The sequence below is a fragment of the Dryobates pubescens genome, chromosome 3, assembly GCF_014839835.1.
Source record: "Dryobates pubescens isolate bDryPub1 chromosome 3, bDryPub1.pri, whole genome shotgun sequence".
Taxonomy (NCBI): Eukaryota; Metazoa; Chordata; class Aves; order Piciformes; family Picidae; genus Dryobates; species Dryobates pubescens.
Genome location: NC_071614.1, coordinates 43796613 through 43819437, shown reverse-complemented (window position 1 = coordinate 43819437; position 22825 = coordinate 43796613). Strand labels below are relative to the sequence as shown.

The following is a 22825-nucleotide window of genomic DNA, read 5'->3' as shown; positions in this document are numbered from 1 at the left end:
TAGCCAAGACAACAAATCATTGTATAACACTGACCTTCCAATAGACCAAGTAATAAATAGTAGTGAATGGAGGAAGAGGAAACCTGATGCCTACACTCTGTTCTTTACTTGAGATAGTGTTTTGCTTATGTGAAAGGAGCAGAGATGATCTTCTGTTGCACAAGTTCCAAGGCTGTTCTTACACAGGCACCGCAACGGGGGAGTTTGAAATGTCTATAGAAAATAATGCAAAGAGGCCTCAGTATAAAGAATGGCAAAGAAAATAGCAGAGTGCTCAAAAAATGGCAAAAGTAAATGGCCAAGAGGGCTCTGTGTAACAAGCACATTGCCTTAACAAGAACCTTCTCAAATGCTGTTCAGGGACATACAGCTGATGGAGAAGGACGTTCAGTGTTTGTTGTGTTGCACCATTTGCTAGGGGCCTTGGCCATGAAGTCATTCTCAAAGCAGGGGCTCGAGCCACTGCAGTTCAGGGAGGCAACTGATATGAAGCTTGTTTTTTAGCATGCCACTCACTTCCTGACAAAATGCCTTTCAAACTGCTGCATCTCATTTGGGAAAGGAGGTGGGGAATAAACTTCTTTAAAAACTATTAGGATATCTAATTTAATTTTAGTTTTGGTTGGGATTTTTTGCTTTTCTTTCTAGGGGGGTGGCTGTGGTTTAGACAGAGCATTTGTGGGTAGGTTTTTTTTCTCTTTTTTGATTGCCCTGAGGCTCTCTGTGAGCTTCTAAATCCTGGAGTCATTCCAGCAAAGGGCTTCAGAGACTTCAAGGTCATTCCTCTGTATTTGTGATTCCATCAGTTTGTGTTCATACGAGGCCTTGTCGTGTTTAGCCTTTGAGATGACTGTTCTTTTTCTTTCCTTTTGCTAAGCATGGGAAAAATCAGAGTATACCTTAGCTACCATAATACAGTATTAAAAAGATGTGACTGGTTAACGATAAGTCTGACTCTTACCATATGACTCTTGTGCAATATGTTGCATATTTCCTTCCTCATTTATTTTGTTACTTCTTGTAAAAGGAATTAAAACTTGACCAGAAGACACCTCTCCGGGTTCTTCACAGAAGGCCACTAGCTGTAAGATGTCGGATCATTCACACCATGAAATCTGAGTACATAGACGAGCATCATTTTCGGCTGCATCTGAAGACTCAGGCAGGGACGTATCCTTAGGTGCCATTACACAACGCATTTGTGCAACAGCCAGCTGACCAGAGCAGTTTGGGTAATGGGAGGTTTCCTGGTTTTATGGCTAGGGTGTTTCTAAATTCTGCTCTTCAGCAGTCATATGTTGCTGCATAATACATAGAATACACACATACATACATAGAATACATACATAGAATAAACCAGGTTGGAAGAGACCTTCAAGATCATCGCGTCCAACCCATCAACCAATCCAACACCACCCAAACAACTAACCCACGGCACCAAGCACCCCATCAAGTCTTCTCCTGAAAACCTCCAGTGATGGTGACTCCACCACCTCCCCAGGCAGCCCATTCCAATGGGCAATCACTCTCTCTGTGTAGAACTTTCTCCTAACATCTAGCCTGAACCTCCCCTGGCGCAGCCTGAGACTGTGTCCTCTTGTCCTGGTACTGGCCGCCTGGGAGAAGAGACCAACATCCGTCTGTCTACAACCTCCCTTCAGGTAGTTGTAGAGAGTAATAAGGTCACCCCTGAGTCTCCTCTTCTCCAGGCTAAATGTTTGCTTTTATGTCCCTTTCATGTTCAGACTTTTATTCAAAAATTAAAGTATGTGCTAGCTGTAAAAACGTGCTGGTTCAAGTTACACCAAAGCTGCTTTTTCTAACTTAACTGAAAGTCTTTCACCTTTCTTGATAAACTTCTCCACAGTGCTTCATGCACTGCAACACAGACTGTACATTCCTGCTACTTCCCACTTAACGTCTTGTCGTAAAGCTGTCAGTCACTTTGGAATAAAACAGAAAGCACAGATGTTGGCATTAGCCAGAAGTGAAGTACTGGAAATTCTTTAAAGATGGCTATGGGCTTAACAGGACCACTGCAAATTGGCTTAGGAGTAGAAAAAGACACTCTTTTGGCTTTGAGTATTTCTCACCGTATTCTTTTTCTTTCCCGTTGGTTTCCTGGAGGTAAAATACACCTTTCCTTAGCCGGTATTTCTAGCTATATTAAAGAGTTTGTGCATGGAGACTTTGGAAGAACAAAGCCCAATATTGGCTCCCTTCTGAACAGAACTGCTGACATTCTGGAGTTGGATGTAGAAGTAAGTTGTTTGCTTTTGATCTTTCCTGGAAACTTGTAATGTAGCTGTGTTTGCAAGAGAGTGTCAGCGGAATGGCTCTAACTGAAGCAACATTGCTTACCCCAGTTAATAGACCTATGTTACTGCAAAAATAGTGGTTTGTACCACACACAACAGGGTTCCTTTGCTGAACTCATGTTAGGGAGGGATGGCAGGACCTACCATGAACCAATGACACTGTCAGCAGCTACCGGAACAGAGCTTAGCACTGTTACATGTATCGCAGAATTTCTTTTCAAAACAGGATCAGATTAAAACCAGGAGAGGCTTAACTTCCTCTTTCAGTGCTGGTTCAAACCCAGCAAGAAATTATATCTGTTGACTTGTTTTGGTTAAAAGAATGTATGTAGAGATAGGGATTTAATATTTAACCTAGTGCTTTGGTAAAGTTGAGTTAAAACACAGGGTTTCATTTCAAGCAGCCAGTGATCAGCATCTTACATATTTCTGGAAAGCTGCCTACATGTTAGGTTTTGCAGAAAGGCTTTGCAGTTTGTTGTGTATCTTTTGTAGGATAATACAGAAAGAGTACTTACTGAGGGCAGTTAGGTTACCTCTGAAAATAGGAACACCTGCCTTGGGGCTCAGGCTGGTAAACATTGCTCTCTTATGCATAGGTGTCACTACAGTTGTTGGACACGCCTATAAAAAATGTCTAGAGACTTCAAAATCAGTAGACACCTTGCTAATCATGCACATGTAGTAACTGCAGCATTTGCTCCTAATAAAAAGTCAGGCATGTTCTGTGCCTTTTGACTAACAGTCAGGATGGCTTGCGTGTAATGTGTGACAACTTACTCTCTTAGTCTAGTTTTCCTTGCTTAGAAGACACATTTTGGGACAGATGAGTTTTGTGCTCAATCCTTGCTTGCACTGCCCCCTACTCTCTGGCATTAGTTATAAAATCACAGTGATTGTCCAACACCTCTGCAGTGAGCAGGAACATCTTCAACTTGATTGGGTTGCTCAGAGATTGATTGTTTTTACATAACAGCCTAGCAGTAGGATGGGTAGGAGATGAAGATGATTCAGGTTTTTACTTATCAATTCTGGACACGCTAAATGCAACCCAACATGGAACAAGGCTGGGAAATAGTAGTACAAGGAGTTCTGATTCTGTTTTATGAAGAAAGCTCAGCATGTAGGTGGCTCTCTCCAGACATATGTGGAGCCAGTAGAACAAGGTGGCTGTTTCATGCTGCGATCTTCTGCTTGTCTTGTGCCCCATTGCTTATCTTAATGTCCTTTACTTACTCTGTTTCTTTGCACAATTAGGCTATAGATGACAGAATTCTGATACTGTATCTTTTTATATACATAAAGTAAAAACTCTGCTGATTTTGACTTTGTTTTCCAACCCCCTGCTCTCCTAGTCTGTTGACATTGACTGGCCTCCAACCTTGGATGATTAACTTTTCGAAGTTGGGACAAGAAAAAAGCAGCTCCTCTGTCAGCATCTGGTTACTGAACATTGTACAGTACCACAACTTGGGTGCAAAGTATTTCCGTTGAACATTTGGATCATGTTGATCTGCCAAAGGGATACCATTAACTTTGAATCAACCTCTGATGCTCTGAAACAGGCCATGTTCAGTCTCTAGCCTTACTTTAATTTCTTATGGTCCTAAAAAGATTTTTGGTAACCTAGTTTGTTGATAATGTGTCTAAAAACAGTTAGGAAAAAGAATTGCGTGTAACATACAAGGAGTGTAGTGAGCAAGTACATCAGGCACACTTTCTGTAGAGGAGTTTAAAATGTTTTAATTAAAATAACCCTCAAGACACTTCTTTCTTTTTTTCTGTTTTTGTTTTGTTAATTCTTTTCATATTGGATGCTGTAAGCTTTCCTGTCTGGGTGCAGGTAGCACTGAGGTACCTGAAAATCAAGCCTAACTTTTTTGACCAGTTCATGCAGGAAATCCCAGAAGCCTGTCTGCACCACTTCACCCTCTGCTGACTGCCTTTTGGTCAGTGTCAGTTGTAGAGATAGGCAAATATGTCTCCAGGACAAAGTACTTTCCAAAGGGAAACACAGTTTTCAGAAGAAAACTCTGCACTTAAACTGAAATTTTTCTCACTTAAAAACATCAGTGATGCTTCCTCAGTGATGCTTCCTAGGAACAGCTGTTGTGATACTTGAGGCCTCAGCTACTCTTTGGCCTTGTTACAGTTCCCTCCAGATGCAGGGTTTTCCCAGTTGAATCACCATATCTAACAAGATTTGGAAGTCCTGGCAGTGGTGCACAGTGGAAATCTAAGGACAGACGGGGAAAACTAGAACCTCAAAGTGGAGGCAGACATAAAATGTAGAGAAAAATGTTGGTACTGAGGACTAATACAGAGAGAAAAAAATCTCTGGTTTAGTACCACAGTACTTTTTTCTAATACCTACCCTTGTGTGGAGGCTTGGAAGAGTTGCCAAGGAACTTGCCTAGCATAGGGAAGACCTGAGGTTCCCTTTTCTCATGTGATTTTAAATGTTTCATACAAAACACCACTTATAGCTGTAGAGAAAGATACTTTTATGTCGCTATGGTATCACAGTATCACAGTATAACCAAGGTTGGAAGAGACCCAAGGATCATCAAGTCCAACCTGTCCCAACAGACCTCACAACTAGACCATGGCACCAAGTGCCACGTCCAATCTCCCCTTGAACACCTCCAGGGACAGCGACTCCACCATCTCCCTGGGCAGCACATTCCAGTGACGAATGACTCGCTCAGTGAAGAACTTTCTCCTCACCTCGAGTCTAAACCTCCCCTGGCACAGCTTGAGACTGTGTCCCCTTGTTCTGGTGCTGGTTGCCTGGGAGAAGAGACCAACCCCTTCCTGGCTACAACCACCTTTCAGGTAGTTGTAGAGGGCAATGAGGTCACCCCTGAGCCTTCTCTTCTCCAGGCTAAACAATCCCAGCTCCCCCAGCCTCTCCTCACAGAGCTGTGCTCAAGGCCTCTCCCCAGCCTTGTTGCCCTTCTCTGGACACGTTCAAGTGTCTCGATGTCCTTCTTAAACTGAGGGGCCCAGAACTGGACACAGTACTCAAGGTGTGGCCTAACCAATGCAGAGTACAGGGGCACAATGACCTCCCTGCTCCTGCTGGCCACACTATTCCTAATACAGGCCAGGATGCCATTGGCCCTCTTGGCCACCTGGGCACACTGCTGGCTCATGTTTAGGCGGGTGTCAATCATCACCCCCAGGTGTTACACCATTAGGAAGATGCTTCTGCTTACCTGAAGTACAGAAGGAAGTTAAATGATCAACAAGAAATTAAGGTTTGGAATTTAAGGGCGCTTCATTAATTAACACTTCAGAAAGGAAGAGGGTAGCATTTGCTAAGACAAAACAGTGTGAGAACAGGGTGGTTACATTACTGGGATGTCTTTCTTTCAGTGGTACCAGGGCCACACATAATAGAACAACAACTGCATTGTAACTTTAGCTGAAGGCCCAAACAGGCATAATAAATACATTTTTCAAGGAGCTCCTAAAACCCAGGGTTGAAAAATTAAGTCTAAATATCATACACTCTGCCTGTGATGGGCTGTCAAAGCTTGTCTCTCCTCATTTGTTTCCTATTCTACTGTAGCATAAGTATGACGGTGATTCAGAAGCTCCTTGTTTTTTAACACAAAAATAGTAGGACCATGATTCAGACAGCTTAAAGAGTAAAAACAAACAAAAAAAATGATACTGTTATGAGCAACAGATTCCAGGAGTAGCTGTCTCTGGTAAGAATCTGTACCCAGAAAGGAAGTGTAATTAATGATGGAAACTGAATTCAGAAAATAAAAGAGCATTTCAGTCTCTGATTTCTTGCAACTCACTGTGAACTAAAATGGGATTTATAGATTCCATAAACTGCAGGGGGAAAAGCTGCAAACAACTGCACCGTGGCCATGACATACATGAGAACTGTTCCAAGGGGAAAATAGGGTTAAGGCGGCAGCAGCAGAAATGGCTTCCTGCTCCTGCCCTACTGCAGAGACCCACAGCTCTTTCTGCACTATGTTGAGTGTTAACAGGGGGACAGTGGGCATAATGTAAGGAATCAAAGTGCAGATAAAGACAGCTTCAAGTGTGTTAAAGCACCTGCTATAAAAGTGTGCTGAGGCTAATCTCCATTCAATGGAGAGGGCCCCACCAAAAATGCAGTTTGTTTAGTTTTTATAAATGCTAAGTATCCAAAAGTGGGGACGGGGGGGGGAGAAGTGGGTGATGCAAAAGCTGCAGCTTTTTACTTACTGTTCAGTGCTCACGTGAAAAATGGGAGAGGTCATCTGGTTTTTGGATCTTTGTTTAAAGTCTGCACTTTCCAATACAAGGCAAACACTTGAAACTGTCATAATCTTCAGTGAATATTGCAGCAGTTAGTGTACTTTGGCCTTCACCTTATTTTTTAAACTACAACACCTACATGTCAGTACTTAAATCAGATGTTTTATTGCAAGATGAGTTCATCTAGTTCATTAGGCACACGTGAAAGATGTAGATATTTTCTAGCACGTGAACAATACTTAAAAAGGAGGTCTAGCGTTCCTTAGCATCGTAATTCTTTGCTGTGGAAGGATTCACAATAAAGCCATTGTACTTCTCCAAATAGATGGTCACCTATAATGTCTCCCATGTATTTATTAATTTTACATCAGCTTAGCTGAACCTGGAGAAAGCTACCTCTGTAGTACAGCTTCAGGTGAGCATGAAACCCTCTGTCCTCTCTACCCGCTCTGAGTAAAATCTCAATTGCTCTGCCACAAAGAATGGCCAAGCCCAGATGAACCCTTATTGCACACAGCACTTCAGGTTTTGCAGTGGCCAACAGCCACCATGAGCAGAACGTGCTCTAAAGGGCCCCAGGATAAGCAAGCCGTAACCTACCTTCTCCCATTTCTCTGGATTTCCTGTGGTGAGAGATGTCATGAATCCAAGGTTTCAGGAGCTGAGTACTTCGTCTAACCAGTTTTTTAATTACCAAACCAACTCGTTTACAAAGGAAAACAGGACTTTGAAAATATTTAATTATACAGTAAAAACAAATTGTACTATAAAGAGCTTTCTATGAAGTGAGTAAAATGTTTACATTTAATATACTTAAAACTGAGAACTTCAGAGAAAAAAAAAACGAATAAACACCACCTTTCAAACTTTCTTTGTATTTCTTTGGTCTTTCTGTTACTTCAGACTGCAGAAGTGAAGGAAAAAATGCTGTGAAAGGGGGAGAGTCATTTCATTGCCTTATGCACTGGGAGTTGGGGGAAGCATATTCTGTCAGACCTGGGTAACTGGCGTAATGTGTTACAGCAGCAGTGTCACTGCTTTGAATGAGTGTAGTCAGGAGTCATTGCTTTCCTATAAACCACAGTGTTCTGCAGCTCCTCTCTGCCTTGAGCAGGCAACTACATATCTCAAGTGGTTTTTTTTTTCATTTGGGGTTGTGTTTTGGGGTTGTTTTTTTATGTTGATTCTTTCCATGGTGCAGTTTTACACTGCCAAACTAACAAATGGATTCTTAAACCTTATAAAACAGCTGTACAACATAAGAAAAAACTCATCTGGATCTTGCTGTGTTGCTTCTTAAAAAATAATAATAATTATAAAATAGCAAAGCCCTATAATGCAGAATAGAGTGTCTTACCTAGCCAGTTACATTTGTACGTGCTGTCCCTGAACAGCTTGAAACTCGGGCTAAGGACGAAGACTGGGAATCAAGTGGAAGGGAGGAAGAGCATAGAGGAGTGTTTTTAATTAGTACTGACTGAAATGGCCTTAAGTTGTTAATAGAGTGCATCAAGACGAGGCTGCACTAAGACTACCTCTCGCTTGGCCCCAAAGCTTTCTTGTGAGAGTTAGAATCTGAGCCTTCTAAGCAGTCACTTGCATAGCAGGAAACTGCTGGGATACCTGAGGAAAGAATAGGTAGATGCTTTGGCTCAGCGTATTTCTGAGTTCAGAATAACATGTATATCACAGCTACACATACACACACAAAACTTCCAGAGAAATAACAGCGTGCTCCATTCCTAAAGCAACAGGGGTTTGTCATTTAAAACAGTGCACTTTGGATGAAGTGCAGAGAAGTCCTCACTTTCTGTTCGTACTTTTGTGCAGTGATTCATTTACAACAGAGCTGGACTATTCAAAAACTCAAACCTTCCGGTCTTTTAAAATACATCTAACAATGACATAGTCATTAAACATTTTTTAGATTAAATTTGCTTTCAAAAGCAAATGGAGTGTGGTGAAAATGTGGAAAAATCAATGTGCGATCTTGTTTTAGGAGAGGAAGATTTTATATGGAAGAGGGTTAAGTAACCTAAATCTTTCAAGTCAGTGGAGTAAAACTTTAACACCATTAGGTGACTCTAAACTAGAGTGCCCGTGTGCAGGTTTTCTCCTAACTTCTGTCCTGTCAAAATTAAACTCTGATTTCCATAGCAAAAATAGTTATTTTTTCAAACAATTTTAACCCTTCTGAAGATACCAGCTTTTGAGTCCCCACAGGTAAGGAAGATTGAAGTGTTAGCAGTTCCAACAGTGTAAAAATATGTATACAAGGTACTTTTAAGGTAGAGAACCCCAAGCCCTACTCCCACCTCTTTATGAGCACCAGGCTTTGGGCTGTAGTACATAACCTTAAGTTATAGCATGAAACTTGCATGAAAGAGGAAGCAAGGACTCCAGAAGGGTAAGTGACTCCTCTTCACACAGCTAGCCATCAGAAAAGCCCCACATACCCACTGCCATCCCAACACTGCTGGCTCAATGGTTATTGCTTTGCAGCATGGTTTCAAGTTGTAAAGACTGATAGAGCTCTTCAGTGGAGACACCAACAGTGTCACAGTACTGGATATCTGCAACGTTATTCTGATGGTTTGGGATTGGGTTGGTGAATGGTCTTGATTGGTTTAACACTTGGTCTAGAAAGCCATAAACTGCTGGATCATCTAAGTGTGAATTAAAAGGTGCACTGCCTGGGGCTGCTACAGATGGGCCAGCTGGAAGTGCCTGATGAAGCTGCTGCCTGTGATTGCTTGTATTTAACACTGGGCTATACTTTTCTAAGTACATACTGGTGCAGTTCATGTCATCTGTCTCCATGTTCACGATGCTGGCTGTGGAAGTGCTGGTGAGACGAGCCTGGTGCGTGATGCTGTTACTAGAAATGCTCTGCAGGTCTGGAGTTGACAGCCCCACTCCCATGCCACTTATGCCACCTAAATTCCAGTCACAACCCGAATCTTTCTCATCAGGCCAGTTCAGGGGGTTCTCGTGGTAAGCTGGGAGAGAGCCTTGAGGCAGGAGGCTGTGCTGTGGGTGCATGCTGAGCAGGCTGCTGGCTGAAGAACAGTTGTTGTAGAGCTGCTGGCATGAGGAGAGCGTGTCCTGCTTCCCTGGCCCCACTGACGCAGGCGGATGTGCGAGCTGGCTGCCCACAGAGTACATCTGACTAGGGCTGTCCAGGGTTCCTAGCCCTGGCATCGCCAGTGTGGATGGACACAGGTTTGGTTCTATGGAAAAAGATGATTGTATTTTAATATCATTTTTTGTCTAAGATTACAAATAGTAAAAAGCAAAGCAAAACCCATGCTAGTTTAGTAAGATTAGATGTGCATTTGCACTCTGTACTTGCTGAACTGCTCTCCAGGGTGAACCACAGACTTCTGGACAGAGGCAAGGTAGCTTATTGACCTCATCCCACTACAGCAAATGCTGAAGGTACTTTTAAGTAAAGAACTGATGGGTTAGTTCGTATAGTCAAAAGTACCAATAACTTACAGGAAGAAACCCTCCACAGAATATTACAATTTAAGCAAAGAGGAGGGAAGGCCAGAGACTATGTCTGAAGTGCTGGGCAACTGAATACAGAAAAAGTAAGTAGTATATAAATTAACATAAAAAAACCTCGCAGCTGTTTAAGATGAAGAAGGTGTGACACCCTTCTGTGCTAAGGGGAAGCTGCAGCATGACTGAGGCTTTGGGAAGAATCTGAAGGAGGAAAAGTAAGAGGCTGTTACTACTGCCAGCTTGCAAACTTCAGTGTCCCCCTTAAAAGGCTCCAGCCCTTCCCCAGAGCAACTGGACACTATCTGTTTTAAACCACAATTGGATAACAAGCAAAACCCTACCTTTCTTAATCAGCTTTCGTTCAGAAGTGATAGTGGGGAACGAAGTCACTTTGGGCCTCTCCGTCACATTTGATCCTGTGATGGAAGGAAGGATGAGTCTACACTAAGTGTATGCTTTTACACAAATAACTGCAACTTTGTCTTAAGGTCACACCAACAAGAAAAAATGTAAAATCTTTTCTTTACCACAGTCCTGTATGAGCTTTTGCCAAGCCAACGTTGATCTTTGCCTTTTTGCTTTGTTGCCATATGGATCTACAGAAAAAACAGAATGGAAGGGGAAAGTGTTAGTTTCTCTTGGACACAATTAGTAAAGGAACTTCTTAAAACTTCCACCACTGGCAGTATACAGTATTTTTAAACAAGTATTTCAGCACTAACAAAGCAAGACAGTGGTATCAACCACGATTCTGGATATCTTCATTGAAAGAGGGAATGAACAGACTATTGTTACTTCTAAAAACTAAAACTCTACTTTGTAGGAGCAGTGTTGTAGGATTTTTACTAATTGAACTACTATTTATTACCAGCATGGGTTCTGCACTGATAATAGCTTTTCATAAACTCAGCTAATTGGAACCATACCCTTTTCATCTGGTAAGTATCTGAAATCCATAGGCTCACTGACTTCCTGGTCTGAAGGTCTTCGCAGCTGCATCTTCACTGTGACAGGCTCAGTGATATCTTTGAGAAACGGCGGTGTTCTGAACACAATTGCAACTTGACGGTGAACATCCGCTTGTGAGAAGGAACCTTTGGCCTCCCAGTTGTCCAAGACAAATCTGACTTCTATGTCATCTAGGCCATTAGAAATGAAAGACGCTTGTTAAGCTAAAGGACTGAAAACATGCAGCAGAATAAAAGGGAGAAGGAGAACAAAGGAAGGAGCCTGACTCAGGAGCACTGAGTGTCTTTCAGAGGTGCTAAGAGCCCTTGAAGCTGAAAGCTATTCTGCTCAGCTATAAAACCAAACTCCTTGCACAGGAGTGTGGTGAAGGGCTTCAGTTCCCTTGCTAGAAAGTGGTGGTGTCAACCAGGGAAGAAAAAAAAAACCGATGAAGATTACCTTTCTGAACTTTGTCACACAGTAGAAATATTTCGTCGCCTCCTTTTACGCTTCCGCAGTTCTTGTTCACACGACAAATTCTCAGTTCTGCAGTGTTGGGAGCTCCTGGAAACAAACAGGCACTTTGATGGTAGAGAATTACTGTAACTTTGTCACCTCTTCAGGTGCTGGAGTTGAGGCACATGAAGGGAAGGCCACAGTTGGAGAAAAGTGACACCTCAAAATCCATACAAAACAGGTTCCTCCATATAGAAAATTCAGAAGCAGTGCCTCATGTTCCGTGATCCTACACCTCTCATCCATTCATCTCCAAACAACATACTAGCACAGCTGTGTCACTCACACTCTATCCTAGAATGGCCTCAAAATACTTCCCCAAATGACATGATTGTGCTTGGCACTGCTGCGCCTTGAGCTGCAATTCAAAGCAGTTCTTTGAGGGACTGACTACCAGTTACAGTCAATGCTCTGTAAAAAGCCAGGCAAACAAGTCAAGAATATTTCCCTCTCTCTATATCAGACACATTTGTCCATCAAACCTCTCCTCTGTTATCCCTCTCTAGGTTTAGGAGACCTGACTTTTCATGCCTCAAGAGGAGCAAGTTTCACCCAAAAATGCTCAAAGTTCAACGTCCAGAATCTGTCTGTACATGCACAGCACTCGTGATAGTTGCAGATAGAGACATGTCCTGTGCAGTCTGTGGTAGCGGTCTATGTCACAACAAATTAACCACCTCTGGAAGTTTGCACACTGCACCCAAACAATCTGATGGGTACAGGGCACTCATGCAGGATGGAGACCAGCACTGCCTGATGGTGTCTGGCCCCACTTTGCTCAGCTGCTTTCCAGCAGGGTAAATATGGACAGGAGACTACTGCAAGAAAGAACAGCCCCCTTGGAGCTTTGTGGGCCACGTTCCAGTTTATTAAAAGGGCACTAGTGTCACATTCTAGTGATTAAGAAGTAACAAAGGGCAAACAAAAGGCAAAACAGAAGACCTCAAGAATTTCAAGTTCAGCTCTTGTGCCTATGCTTTGTTGATACTTGTAAGGACATGAGCACATACCGATTTTAGGACCCCATATTCATTTAGCATACAAAGTAACTGAAGCTCATTTTCCTGCTACTGTCTGACCATATTCATAGCTCCTTAAACCCTTTTCCACTCCTCCAATCAAAAGAATAAAGCTATTCTGTGCCACAGTGTTCTCGTCTTGTTGCATCAAGACATCAACTCCACGTGTATTAAAAACACCTGGGAGTATCTGGCTGGTGCTGCTTTGTGATCCAGAAACCAACCCTCCTACTGCCATAGCAACACTGGGCTCCACTACCACAGGCTTTGGACTCGCAGCTTTAATCAATTCCTGCCCAATCTTTCATGGTACTGTACAGGTATGCTGGAGCACACCACCAACTCTGCTTAGAGTGATAACCTCAGTCTAGACCCCTGTTACATCGTTACTGTCTGTATCTATTGCTATTATTATTAGAAGGGGATCTGCAGCCTCATTTACTACATGATGCATGCCACTTCATTTGCTGAATGAATCAAACTTTGAAGGGAGGGGAAACAAAACAAATGCAGGAACAGCACAGGATCATATGACTAACACTGTCATCGTGTGTTTTTCACAGAAAGGCTAACTTAAGACTTGCAAGGAGAAGCCTAATGTTATCTTTGTTTCACTTCTCTATGCTTGAATGGCACTCAGTGTCCTTTCAACAGGTTTTTGGAAAGGCCTCCAAGGGTGGAGTTTGTTGCTTTCTTTAAATTTAAAAGGGAAAATAAAGGAAAGAAGTGCAAATGCCAGTAGACATGGATGCACTCTCTCTGCTGTCAGCCTTGATGCTGGGCAGGAATGCTCAGCTCAACACCAGCCTCAGAGGAAGACCTTCCCTGTGGCCTCTGTCGCACCATGTTGCTTCCCGTCTCTCTTCCCCTATGCACCCCTTTGCCTTGACAGGTTGTCAACCCCTGCCCTTTTCCTGTTCCTTGCTCTCCAAAAGCCATTCCTTATAACAAATAGGTAGAAAAATGAGTTTCTCACAAAAGATCATGTCAGTTTCAACATGGGCAGGACAACTTGTTCTCCCTAATCTCGCTTCTCAGAAATGGTGAGCTGCTTCAGCTGACTTTTCCCAAGAGTTTTCAGCGTGGTAAGAGAGGTAACTTGGGAAATTTTGGTTCAAAACCAGTTATAAGCAACTGAAAACAGAAGCTGCCTGCAATACCAAATTTGATGCACTTGCAGCCTCTGATAACATGATTGTCTCTGTATAATGCTTGTGTCATTCTTTTGTATTTTTATTAGCAGGTGGAGGCAATTTAAAATAAGCAAACTGATTTTCAGAGAAGCTCTCAATACCTTCTTTGATTCTGATCTGAAGAGATCAGCAAAAGCTCAAAATCTAACCACCTAGGATTTTCAAGCCCGCTCTACCACGTGATCATTACCTAACATTGTAACCTGACCTTCCCCACTTCTGTCTGGCAGGGGAGGTATATAAAGGCTCACGTTTTAAAAAGAAAATCAGATCTGAAACTACTGCTCCAGATCAGAATAGCATCATTTTTATGACTTGTGGTTGCAGTTGTGCACTGTTTTATTTATATTGCTGCTACGCTACATGGAGGATTTCAGATATTTATAGCATATCAGAAGCTGCCCACATACACCCATGCTAGAAAACCAAGCTTACCCCACCGCACAGCTAGCTGTCGTTTCAGCAGCTTAGCAGAGTGACGTCAATCAACATATACAAGTAATCATGCACTGTCACATTTCTAAATGGCATCTGAAGCATAGCTGCCAATCTTGTACGTCAACTTCATCTCAATCCTAATTACTCTAGCACCGCAAGGGTTCTCAATAACACAATGCACAACCACCTAGCTTCTATGTAATTCTAGAAGAGACTCTAAAAAGACCAAAACCACCTTGAGTGCACATGCAACCTTTTCGTATTGGTTATGCCCACACCAACACAATCCTGACGTAGACTTTGTAAATGCAGGCCTCATTTTACTCTGTAGTTTCTGCGGCAGTAACAGCCTTAAGTATTTAGCACAGAAATACTTTTCACCGCAGAAAAGAAACTCTGCCAAAAAGTTTCCAATTGTTAAAAGGTCTTCTGCTGTTCTCCAGGAGAGAAGTCCAGCACACATCAAGGGCTAAAATCCTCAATGCAGTGACCTACCAAAGCCATATGGACGTGGAAAATAGTGCCAAGGAGGGGTGCTTCACCTATTTCTGCACCCTCCAAGAGCATGACCAACATTCCCTTGTTACCTACCTATACACTGAAAACAGCGCACAACAGGAGTACAAAAGGGATATGTAACAATGTTTCCCACTGGGATAAATCTCTCTTTCAAGTCATGTTGCAGAGCCCTCACAAGGCAAAGGCAAGACTCACAGGACATCCTCAGATCAGTCTTAGGGCAGCTATCCATCTCATTACTGTTTATTTTAACTACAGAAGCAGGCCTCTCCTTGGAATCATGACTTCAGTGTACAAACAAGGGCTGAGAAAGCACCTGTGTGCAAGTCTATGGATTTGACAGACAATTCTTACACTGGTTGGCTAACACTTCACCCTGGAATCATCTTTTGAGTATATGCTCACTGATCTGCCATATGTTAAACATGCTTCTATCCATCCCAAGTCACACAAGGAACCCAGAAGCCTGGCACAGACCTCAGAAACTGGCCTGGCATTTTTCATCCCAAGCAAAACAGAAAACCAAAAAGAAACAAACAAACAAGCTGGCACTTACTGTTGTCATAGATGGGGTTGGAAATCAAAGGAGGAAGAGCTAACGTGTAGTTGCCATGTTCATCAGGGAGAAATGCTTGGAAGCAGAGGCGGACGACATTGAGATCATACTCATCGATGTTGTGCAGCTGTTCTTCAGGCACTGAACAGCAGAAGGAAAGACAAGACTGAGGATGAGTCATGAAACCCAGCAGCAGTTCTTTAACAGTCTGGAGATGAATCCCCGCTGGTAAAAAGACATGGTGCTGCCAAAGACAAAATGTGCCCATAGTTCCTGCTAGCTTTACCAGGGCTGCACAAATAATTCTTTGTGCACAATAAACGATACAGAAACTTTTAATGCTTTCTCTTCATCAAACAAAGCCAAACTGTCCACATTCTCCAGCCATTTCTTGCATCTGAATTCCTCACCTTGTCTGCCAGACCAGTTTCATATAGATACACTTTATCAAGTCATTCCCTAGATGTGTTTCTCTTGTTCGTGCATGATCAGATTTAAAAAATCACTATTTCAGTATGAAATAGTCCTAAGTCTTAGCTGAAGATTTTCTGCAACACTGGGAGACTTCAGCTACACGATATCATTACTCTTTGCTAGAAATTGAGACACAGCAAAGTACTCAGAGGCAGTTCTCGGGGCAAGAATGAAGCTGAAAAAAACACAAACCACCTCCCCACTCTCATCAACACCTGCGTCACTCCCTTACCTGTGAGAACTGCGATTAGTGGTGTCACTACGGTATGAATTCATAACACAAGTGAAGCCTTGCTAGAAAGAAATCTGTTTCCTTACATTCTTCCCAGTGTAAAACACAGTAATGCATGACCCAAGCTCAGCATTTCAGTTTTGATCACTCTTTCACTTCAATTTCAAGACACAGGACCTGGGATATTGTTACTGAACATTTCATGTATGCCTGGCTTAATGGACAATGCTGGGAAAAATCACCCCTCTCTGAATTCCTTGCTTTCCTTCAAGGTCTGATATTAAACTATTATGTTGACATTTGATGCTAGCAAGATGAGAAACTGATTTAATTTCATTTAAGCAGAAATACTGATATTTAAAATAATTTAAAGCGGCTCTCTCTTTTCCAGAACAGTTCCAAGCAGCAGTTCAGTATAGTCAGATACTCCTCACAATTACCCAAAGTTAACATGTGCCAAGTCAACAGTCAACCTCTCAAGTTCACTTGTTCCCCCGCTCTTTCAAAGGTCTCTTGCAAGAATAAAAGATTAAATATGCCCATGATAAAAAGTCTGGGGATCACACTGAACTGATTAGATTGCAATGCTCTGACCTTTAACATTTAGCACTGTGTCAGTCTCCACCCTGCCATGAGTCGGATTCCACAATGCCTACTTGAACAATTTCTTCCTTTCACCTTTTGATAGTGTGAAATAATAAATGCATTGAGTTCAGAATACTTTCCACTGGTAGTTTTTAGTCTTTCTTGTGCTCTGAACATCTCTGTTTCTCCTGGACTCCACTGTGAAATCAAGTCACTTTTCCCTTTCACAAGCTCATGATCTGCAGTATTTCAAGATAAATACACCAGCAAGTGAAAAACTGAGCAGAAACTACACGTGCAACTTCAGAAATCATAAGGCCCGGCAGAGTTCTGCCAGCATGCGCGTTGCAGGTTGGGGGTTGACTGTTACCATGCACGCAGGGCAAAGTTCTATGATTTAATGCACTTCATTCAGTACCAGCATGGGCTGAGGGATGATGGGATGGAGAGCAGCCTCACAGGAAAGGGCCCGAGGGCAGGTGGAAAAACAACAGTGTGCGCTTGCAGCCCAAAAGGCAAATCACATCCTGAGCTGCATCAAAAGAAGCGTGGCCAGCAAGTGGAGAGAGGCGATTCTGCCACTATACTCTGCTCTGGTGAGACCCCACCTGGAGTACTGTGTACAGCTCTGGGGCCCTCAGCACAGAAAGGACATTAACTGGTTGGACTTCCAAAGGAAGTCTCAAAAATTGTTAGGGAGCTGAAACACCACTGCTGTGAGGGCAGGATGAGAGAGTTGGGGTTGTTCAGCCTGGAAATGCCCTATTACAGGCATTTCAATACTTAAAAGGGGCCTATAAGAAAGATGGGGACATACGTTTTAGCAAGGCTGGTTACAACAGGACAAGTGGTGATGTTTCATTAAAGAGGAGATTTAAACTAGAGGGAAAAGATAATTTTTTTACACTAAGAGTGGTGAAACACTGCCACAGTGGAGAACAGGTTTGGAAGAGAGAATTGTCTGTGCCTAACTCAACTTTGGCAGATGCCACAGCCCAACTGCCTCTAGATCCACCCTGATTCAGAGAATAAATTAAGTGCCTTCTCTAGACTGCATGTTGCAAAAGGGAGGCTCTGGGATGGGTACTTGCTCCCAGCAGCTCAGATGATTTTAATGCCAGCTCTGATATCACAGCCAGCAAGCAATTAGCTCCCAAGGACACTCTGGCATCAAAGTTTATCTTCCCGAGTTCTATTAGCCACCAGCGATCATGTGGAGCCAGTCAGAGAGCCCAAGTGGTAGCCAAATTTCAAACCTCTTCAAAATTACATTGAGCACTTCGGCCTAAGACAGCTCCCTCTAGATAGAAGCCAAGCACAACATCTAGATCTGGGTTTGGATTCTCAAAAGGACTTTGGCATTGTGCAATCAAGCCTCTCTTTCACATTAAAGCAGTACCAGTCCTGTGCCATGTTTCCAACAGGTGCAGCAGCCCCTTCCTCAGAAACAAATAATAGCAGGCTTAAGCTTAAGAGAACTCTAAGTGCAAAAATACATTAGAGATGAAGAAAATCAGGAATGCTATTGTTCAAATTGCATCATTTTCTGTAGTATGATCTTCCACAAATTCCCAATAAACCAGTTTAGCCACTTGATACAGGAAAGGTGTGGTGTGCCATTAACTTCAAGGAACGAGCTGTATGCAGCTCACGGTACTGCAGCAAAAGAAATGCTGCTCCTGATTTGCATTTTCTTATCAATGTTTTAATAGAGGTTTTAAAAAAAAAAAATCTGTAGTTTGAAAGAGGAACTGCTCAGTCAAGACTGATTCCTCTCAGGCTATTTTTAACCAGACGAGAAGAACATAACAGCACAAATGGAGAACAAGACAGCTGCAACACTTCATCTTGTGATGAAATGCTTAAAAAAAAAAGAGAGAGAGAGGCTAGATTCCATGCTTGCATAAAGAAGCACACAGCTTCCATCTGTTTCAAAACATATTTCATTCCACCTAAATCACCCAAACAAATTAAAATGTTGTTATTTTTAACAAACATCTAGCTCTGCTCCCTCTGAAGTAAATTTCAGAGTAGCCACTAATTTGGACCTGGATTGCACCTTGAGAATATTAAACACAAACAGGAATGAGGCAGGCAAACACACTGACTAATGCCTGGAACATGGCCTTATGGAGGATGGTCGTGTCAGTCACTGTTATTTCACTGACTTCTGCACAGAAGGACAACAGACAGGGTTAAACCTGACAAACCTGATGTTACTGAAGTCAAGAAATGCCATGGAAGATTTGGGGAACAGAAAGGACTGGAAAAGAAGAGTAGCCACTTCATCAACCTGTGCAAGCCCCACACAAACAACTCTACTGAAACCAGTGACATTACACACATGAAGTAAAAACGCCACACAATGTGGTGTGTTGGGAGCAAAGAGGGTAAAAAAGGCTCAAACATGACACATGAATAAAAGGAAGAAGTACTCTGGTTTTGGCAAGAGCTCAACTTCCTCCTCTGACTGCTGCTCAAACACATAGAAATTAAAACAACACCTAAAAAAAAAATAATTAAAATTCTAAGGTAAATACAGAGCATAATGCCAAACCCTCCCACCCCTAAAAAAAACCCCCCAACCAACCAAAGAAGAACCCACAACAAAAAAATGCCACCAGCATATCAGCAAAAGAAAGCTAGCCCCACTCACTAAGATTCCTGCAACAGGATTTCAAAATCAGTACCTGGAGTTACAGTCAAAGCCAAGGAGTATAAACTGTTCAACATGAGAGGGGCTACAGGTAGCAAATGACCTCTTTATAAATTTGTTGACAATTCTTCTGAAAGAAATGCTGATTATCCAATTAAAAAATAATTACCTTTGAACTAAGTCTCTAATCCATTCTCCACTAAGTCTCTAAACCATTACCCACTAACACAGGAAGAGACTGATACAGTCCTGGTGTGGGCAAGAAAACACCCCACACAAACTAAAATGTGAACTCCTTCCAACCTGAGCTGGCTAAACACAGGCACTAGGTTTGGGTAGTTCCTGTCTCAGAGCTTTATGTTACTGAAGTCCAGAGATGCCCCACTGGATTTCTATAGCATGTAAAAACTTCCTGATTTACCTCTGTAACACAAAATTGGACCTTCTGGGAGCAACCCACCAACACATAATTTCAAGTTCAGGGACAAAAATTAAGATGCAAACACTATAAGGCCTCCTGTTTGTTCCTGTTTATTAATTTCTAGTGGCTTTTACTATTTTAACAGTTTTCAGCATTGGGAAAGGCCAATAAAATACCATTCATCTGATTAAATTACTGGGAGATTAAAGGCCCTGATGTTTACTCATAAGGTGATGCTACAGGGAAAGTGAAAGCTTATTCTGAACACGGGAAAGAAATGATGAAGCATTTGGGGTTCTGTCTGATAATGTGATGCCTGATTAAATAGCAGATGCCTCACATACAGCCCTCCACCCCAGTTCTAGACTAATGACATCAGAAACTTCTGGAGTGGGTGGAGTTGGAGGTACTTTAGCATCTAAACTTAACCTGCATGGAAACTTCCAGAGCAAATAATGTGGTGTGACACATTCAGAGAGGGCTACGCTGAGAACACCAGTTCACCCTACAAAAGAACATCTTGTGACCTTCCCTGCTCCACAAGGGGCTGGGTGGGGCATAAGCTACATTAGATCTCTAACCAAGAGAATGACCTCCAGCCAACAAAACTTCACTAAGGAGACCGCTCAAGAACACACATTAACAACAATCACGAGGAGCTGTGTGTGTTCTGCCTTCTCGCTTACGTAGATGATTGCTTTTAATTTATGGATATGCTGGGAGCTCAGTTTCATTTAAGTGATGACACAGAGGTGATCTACCTCAAGTTTTGCTCCTGGACACCCCTGATACCAACTGATCAGTTTAACTTAGTCTATGTAAAGGCAAGCTCTGCCCAATCGTCTTTTCCAGCGCCACTCTTGTGCTGGGCCTAGCTCTCATGGGGTGAACCAGATAAAGGAACTGGTCTGGCTCAAAACTAACTTGCCAGAAGAGGAAAAGGTTTGTTTTCAGCCAGCAGGTTCCCACGACCACTAGCCCTCACACAAGGGAAATGGTGGAGGCAGAGGGAAGCTGTTCCAGTGCTGATGTTGGTTTATGCCAGGCTCAATGAGTCAGAAAAAGAGGGAGCAAGTCACAGCTTTTAGTATCTGGGAGGTACATTTCAGATTTGATTTACTCCCCTCAGCCTATGTCTGTGTTGCAGCCACAGTTGTGACCATATAGTTCTATAGCAGCTAGCCTTAGGAAGGGCTACAGCAAACACACAACACAGCACACACTGAATAGCCCAAGTATTTTACTAATGTGTCTCACAGCTGAGCTCTGCAACCAGCTTCTTTAGTGCTACATTTGCTGTTTCTAAGTGAATTACAAAGGAAAGAGTAAATGCCATGGTGTGCTGTTTGTCCCTTGCTGTCAAAAGCAGAACACTGCTCTCTTCATCAATTACACACACAATACTAGATGATGGACCAGTCTGCTTGGCTACACGTCTAGAGGCGTAAATACCATCTACTAGCACACGCTGAGAAATGGAAGCTGGAAACAAGGGGACAGAAGGAACACAGCAGCACTATGTTTCTTCTCTCAAGAAAAAGGAGGCAAGATTATGGAACAGGTCATCTTGAGTGCAATCACACAGCATTTACAATATGGCCAAGAGATTAGGCACAGCCAGCACAGATTTAGGAAGGATAGGTCCTGCCTCACCAACCTGATCGTCTATGATCCCCCAGGGATCAGTATTGGGCCCCAACCTGTTCATTATCTTTATTGATGATCTGGATGAGGGGATTGAGTCAGTCATCAGTAAATTTACAGATGACACCAAGCTGGGGTCAGGTGTTGATCTGTTAGAGGGTAGGAGGGCTCTGCAGAGGGACCTTGACAGGCTGGACAGATGGGCACAGTCCAAGGGCATGAGATTTAACACATCTAAATGTCGGGTTCTACACATTGGCCACAACAACCTCATGCAGTGCTACAGGCTGGGGTCAGAGTGGCTGGAGAGCGGCCAGGCAGAAAGGGAGCTGGGGGTACTGGTTGACAGCTGGCTGAACATGAGCCTGCAGTGTGCCCAGGTAGCCAAGAAGGCCTGCATCAGGACTAGTGTGGCCAGCAGGAGAAGGGAGGTCATTCTGCCCCTGTACTCAGCACTGGTTAGGCCACACCTTGAGTCCTGTGTCCAGTTCCAGACCCTTCAATTTAAGAAGGATGTTGAGTTGCTCGAACACATCCAGAGAAGGGCAACAAGGCTGGTGAGGGGCTTGGAGCACAAGCCCTATGAGGAGAGGCTGAGGGAGCTGGGGTTGCTTAGCCTGGAGAAGAGGAGGCTCGGGGGAGACCTTATTGCTGTCTACATCTACCTGATGGGAGGCTGTAGCCAGGTGGGGGTTGGTCTCTTCTCCCAGACAACCTGTGTCAGAACAAGAGGACACAGCCTCAAGCTGTGCCAGGGGAGGTTTGGGCTGGATGTTAGGAAGAAATTCTTCACAGAAAGGGTGATTGGAATGGGCTGCCCAGGGAGGTGGTGGAGTCACCGTCACTGGAATTGTTTAAAAAGAGACTGGATGAGGCACTTAGTGCCTTAGTTGTTTAGCTGGTGTTGGATGGTAGGTTGATCTCAAAGGTCTTTTCCAACCTGGATAATTCTGTATTCTGTAATACACCCATGCCTGGCTTATACCTCTGTGATCCATGAAGAGGTAAGGTTAAATCAGTTCTGCAGAAAAAAAGCACCTTTGCATGTACCTATAAGCAGAACATGCCTCAACACCACTCAGTTTTTAAAAAGCAAAAAGGGGGCTCTGCAAACGACTGTAAAACTCAGATGCTAACTTACAGTCAATTAATGCCCAAACTGCTGTGGTTACATTTCCCTGCTTCACAAAAAAAAGGAAGGCAGGGAAGGGGAATGGCCTGGCCTCAGACCAAAGCCAAGGGAAGAACTGGGAATACAAATTAAAACTTTTGAAACTCGGTCTTGGTTTTGTCTAGACAACATTTACTCAAGCTGTGTTCCTTCCCTGGTTTAAGTACCACTGGAAAAAGGTAATATTGGAACGGATTTAAGCAAATATATTCATCAGCCTCAGTACATTTCTGACACATTCCTTAGACATTTCTGTTGATAATAGAAAAAAATAATAAAAATAAAGTCAGCATTTTTTGTGTCTCTACTTGGCAATTTTTGGTTTTAAACAAAATGAACTGCCCTTTAGATTTATCAACACGTTT

General features: G+C 42.9%; 2 protein-coding genes across 5 annotated transcripts in view; one reads left to right on the top strand and one right to left on the bottom strand.

The window, feature by feature from the left end:
• Positions 1 to 4712, top strand: part of PUS10 (pseudouridine synthase 10) — a 30508-nt gene extending 25796 nt beyond the window's left edge. For all 3 annotated transcript variants that reach the window (XM_054180066.1, XM_054180067.1, XM_054180064.1), the window contains 3 exons: positions 1028 to 1170; positions 2162 to 2261; positions 3674 to 4712. In XM_054180066.1, coding sequence (XP_054036041.1) covers positions 1028 to 1170; positions 2162 to 2261; positions 3674 to 3712 — 282 coding nt within the window. In that variant the 3' untranslated portion in view covers positions 3713 to 4712. The remainder of the gene's footprint in view (positions 1 to 1027; positions 1171 to 2161; positions 2262 to 3673) is intronic.
• A 3319-nt stretch (positions 4713 to 8031) lies between these two features.
• The window catches only part of REL (REL proto-oncogene, NF-kB subunit), a 33266-nt gene continuing 18472 nt past the window's right edge, over positions 8032 to 22825 (bottom strand). For both annotated transcript variants that reach the window (XM_054180062.1, XM_054180063.1), the window contains 6 exons: positions 15278 to 15418; positions 11496 to 11600; positions 11015 to 11227; positions 10616 to 10684; positions 10430 to 10504; positions 8032 to 9811 (listed from right to left, as the gene is read on the bottom strand). In XM_054180062.1, the coding sequence (XP_054036037.1) occupies positions 9063 to 9811; positions 10430 to 10504; positions 10616 to 10684; positions 11015 to 11227; positions 11496 to 11600; positions 15278 to 15418 (1352 nt within the window). In that variant the 3' untranslated portion in view covers positions 8032 to 9062. The remainder of the gene's footprint in view (positions 9812 to 10429; positions 10505 to 10615; positions 10685 to 11014; positions 11228 to 11495; positions 11601 to 15277; positions 15419 to 22825) is intronic.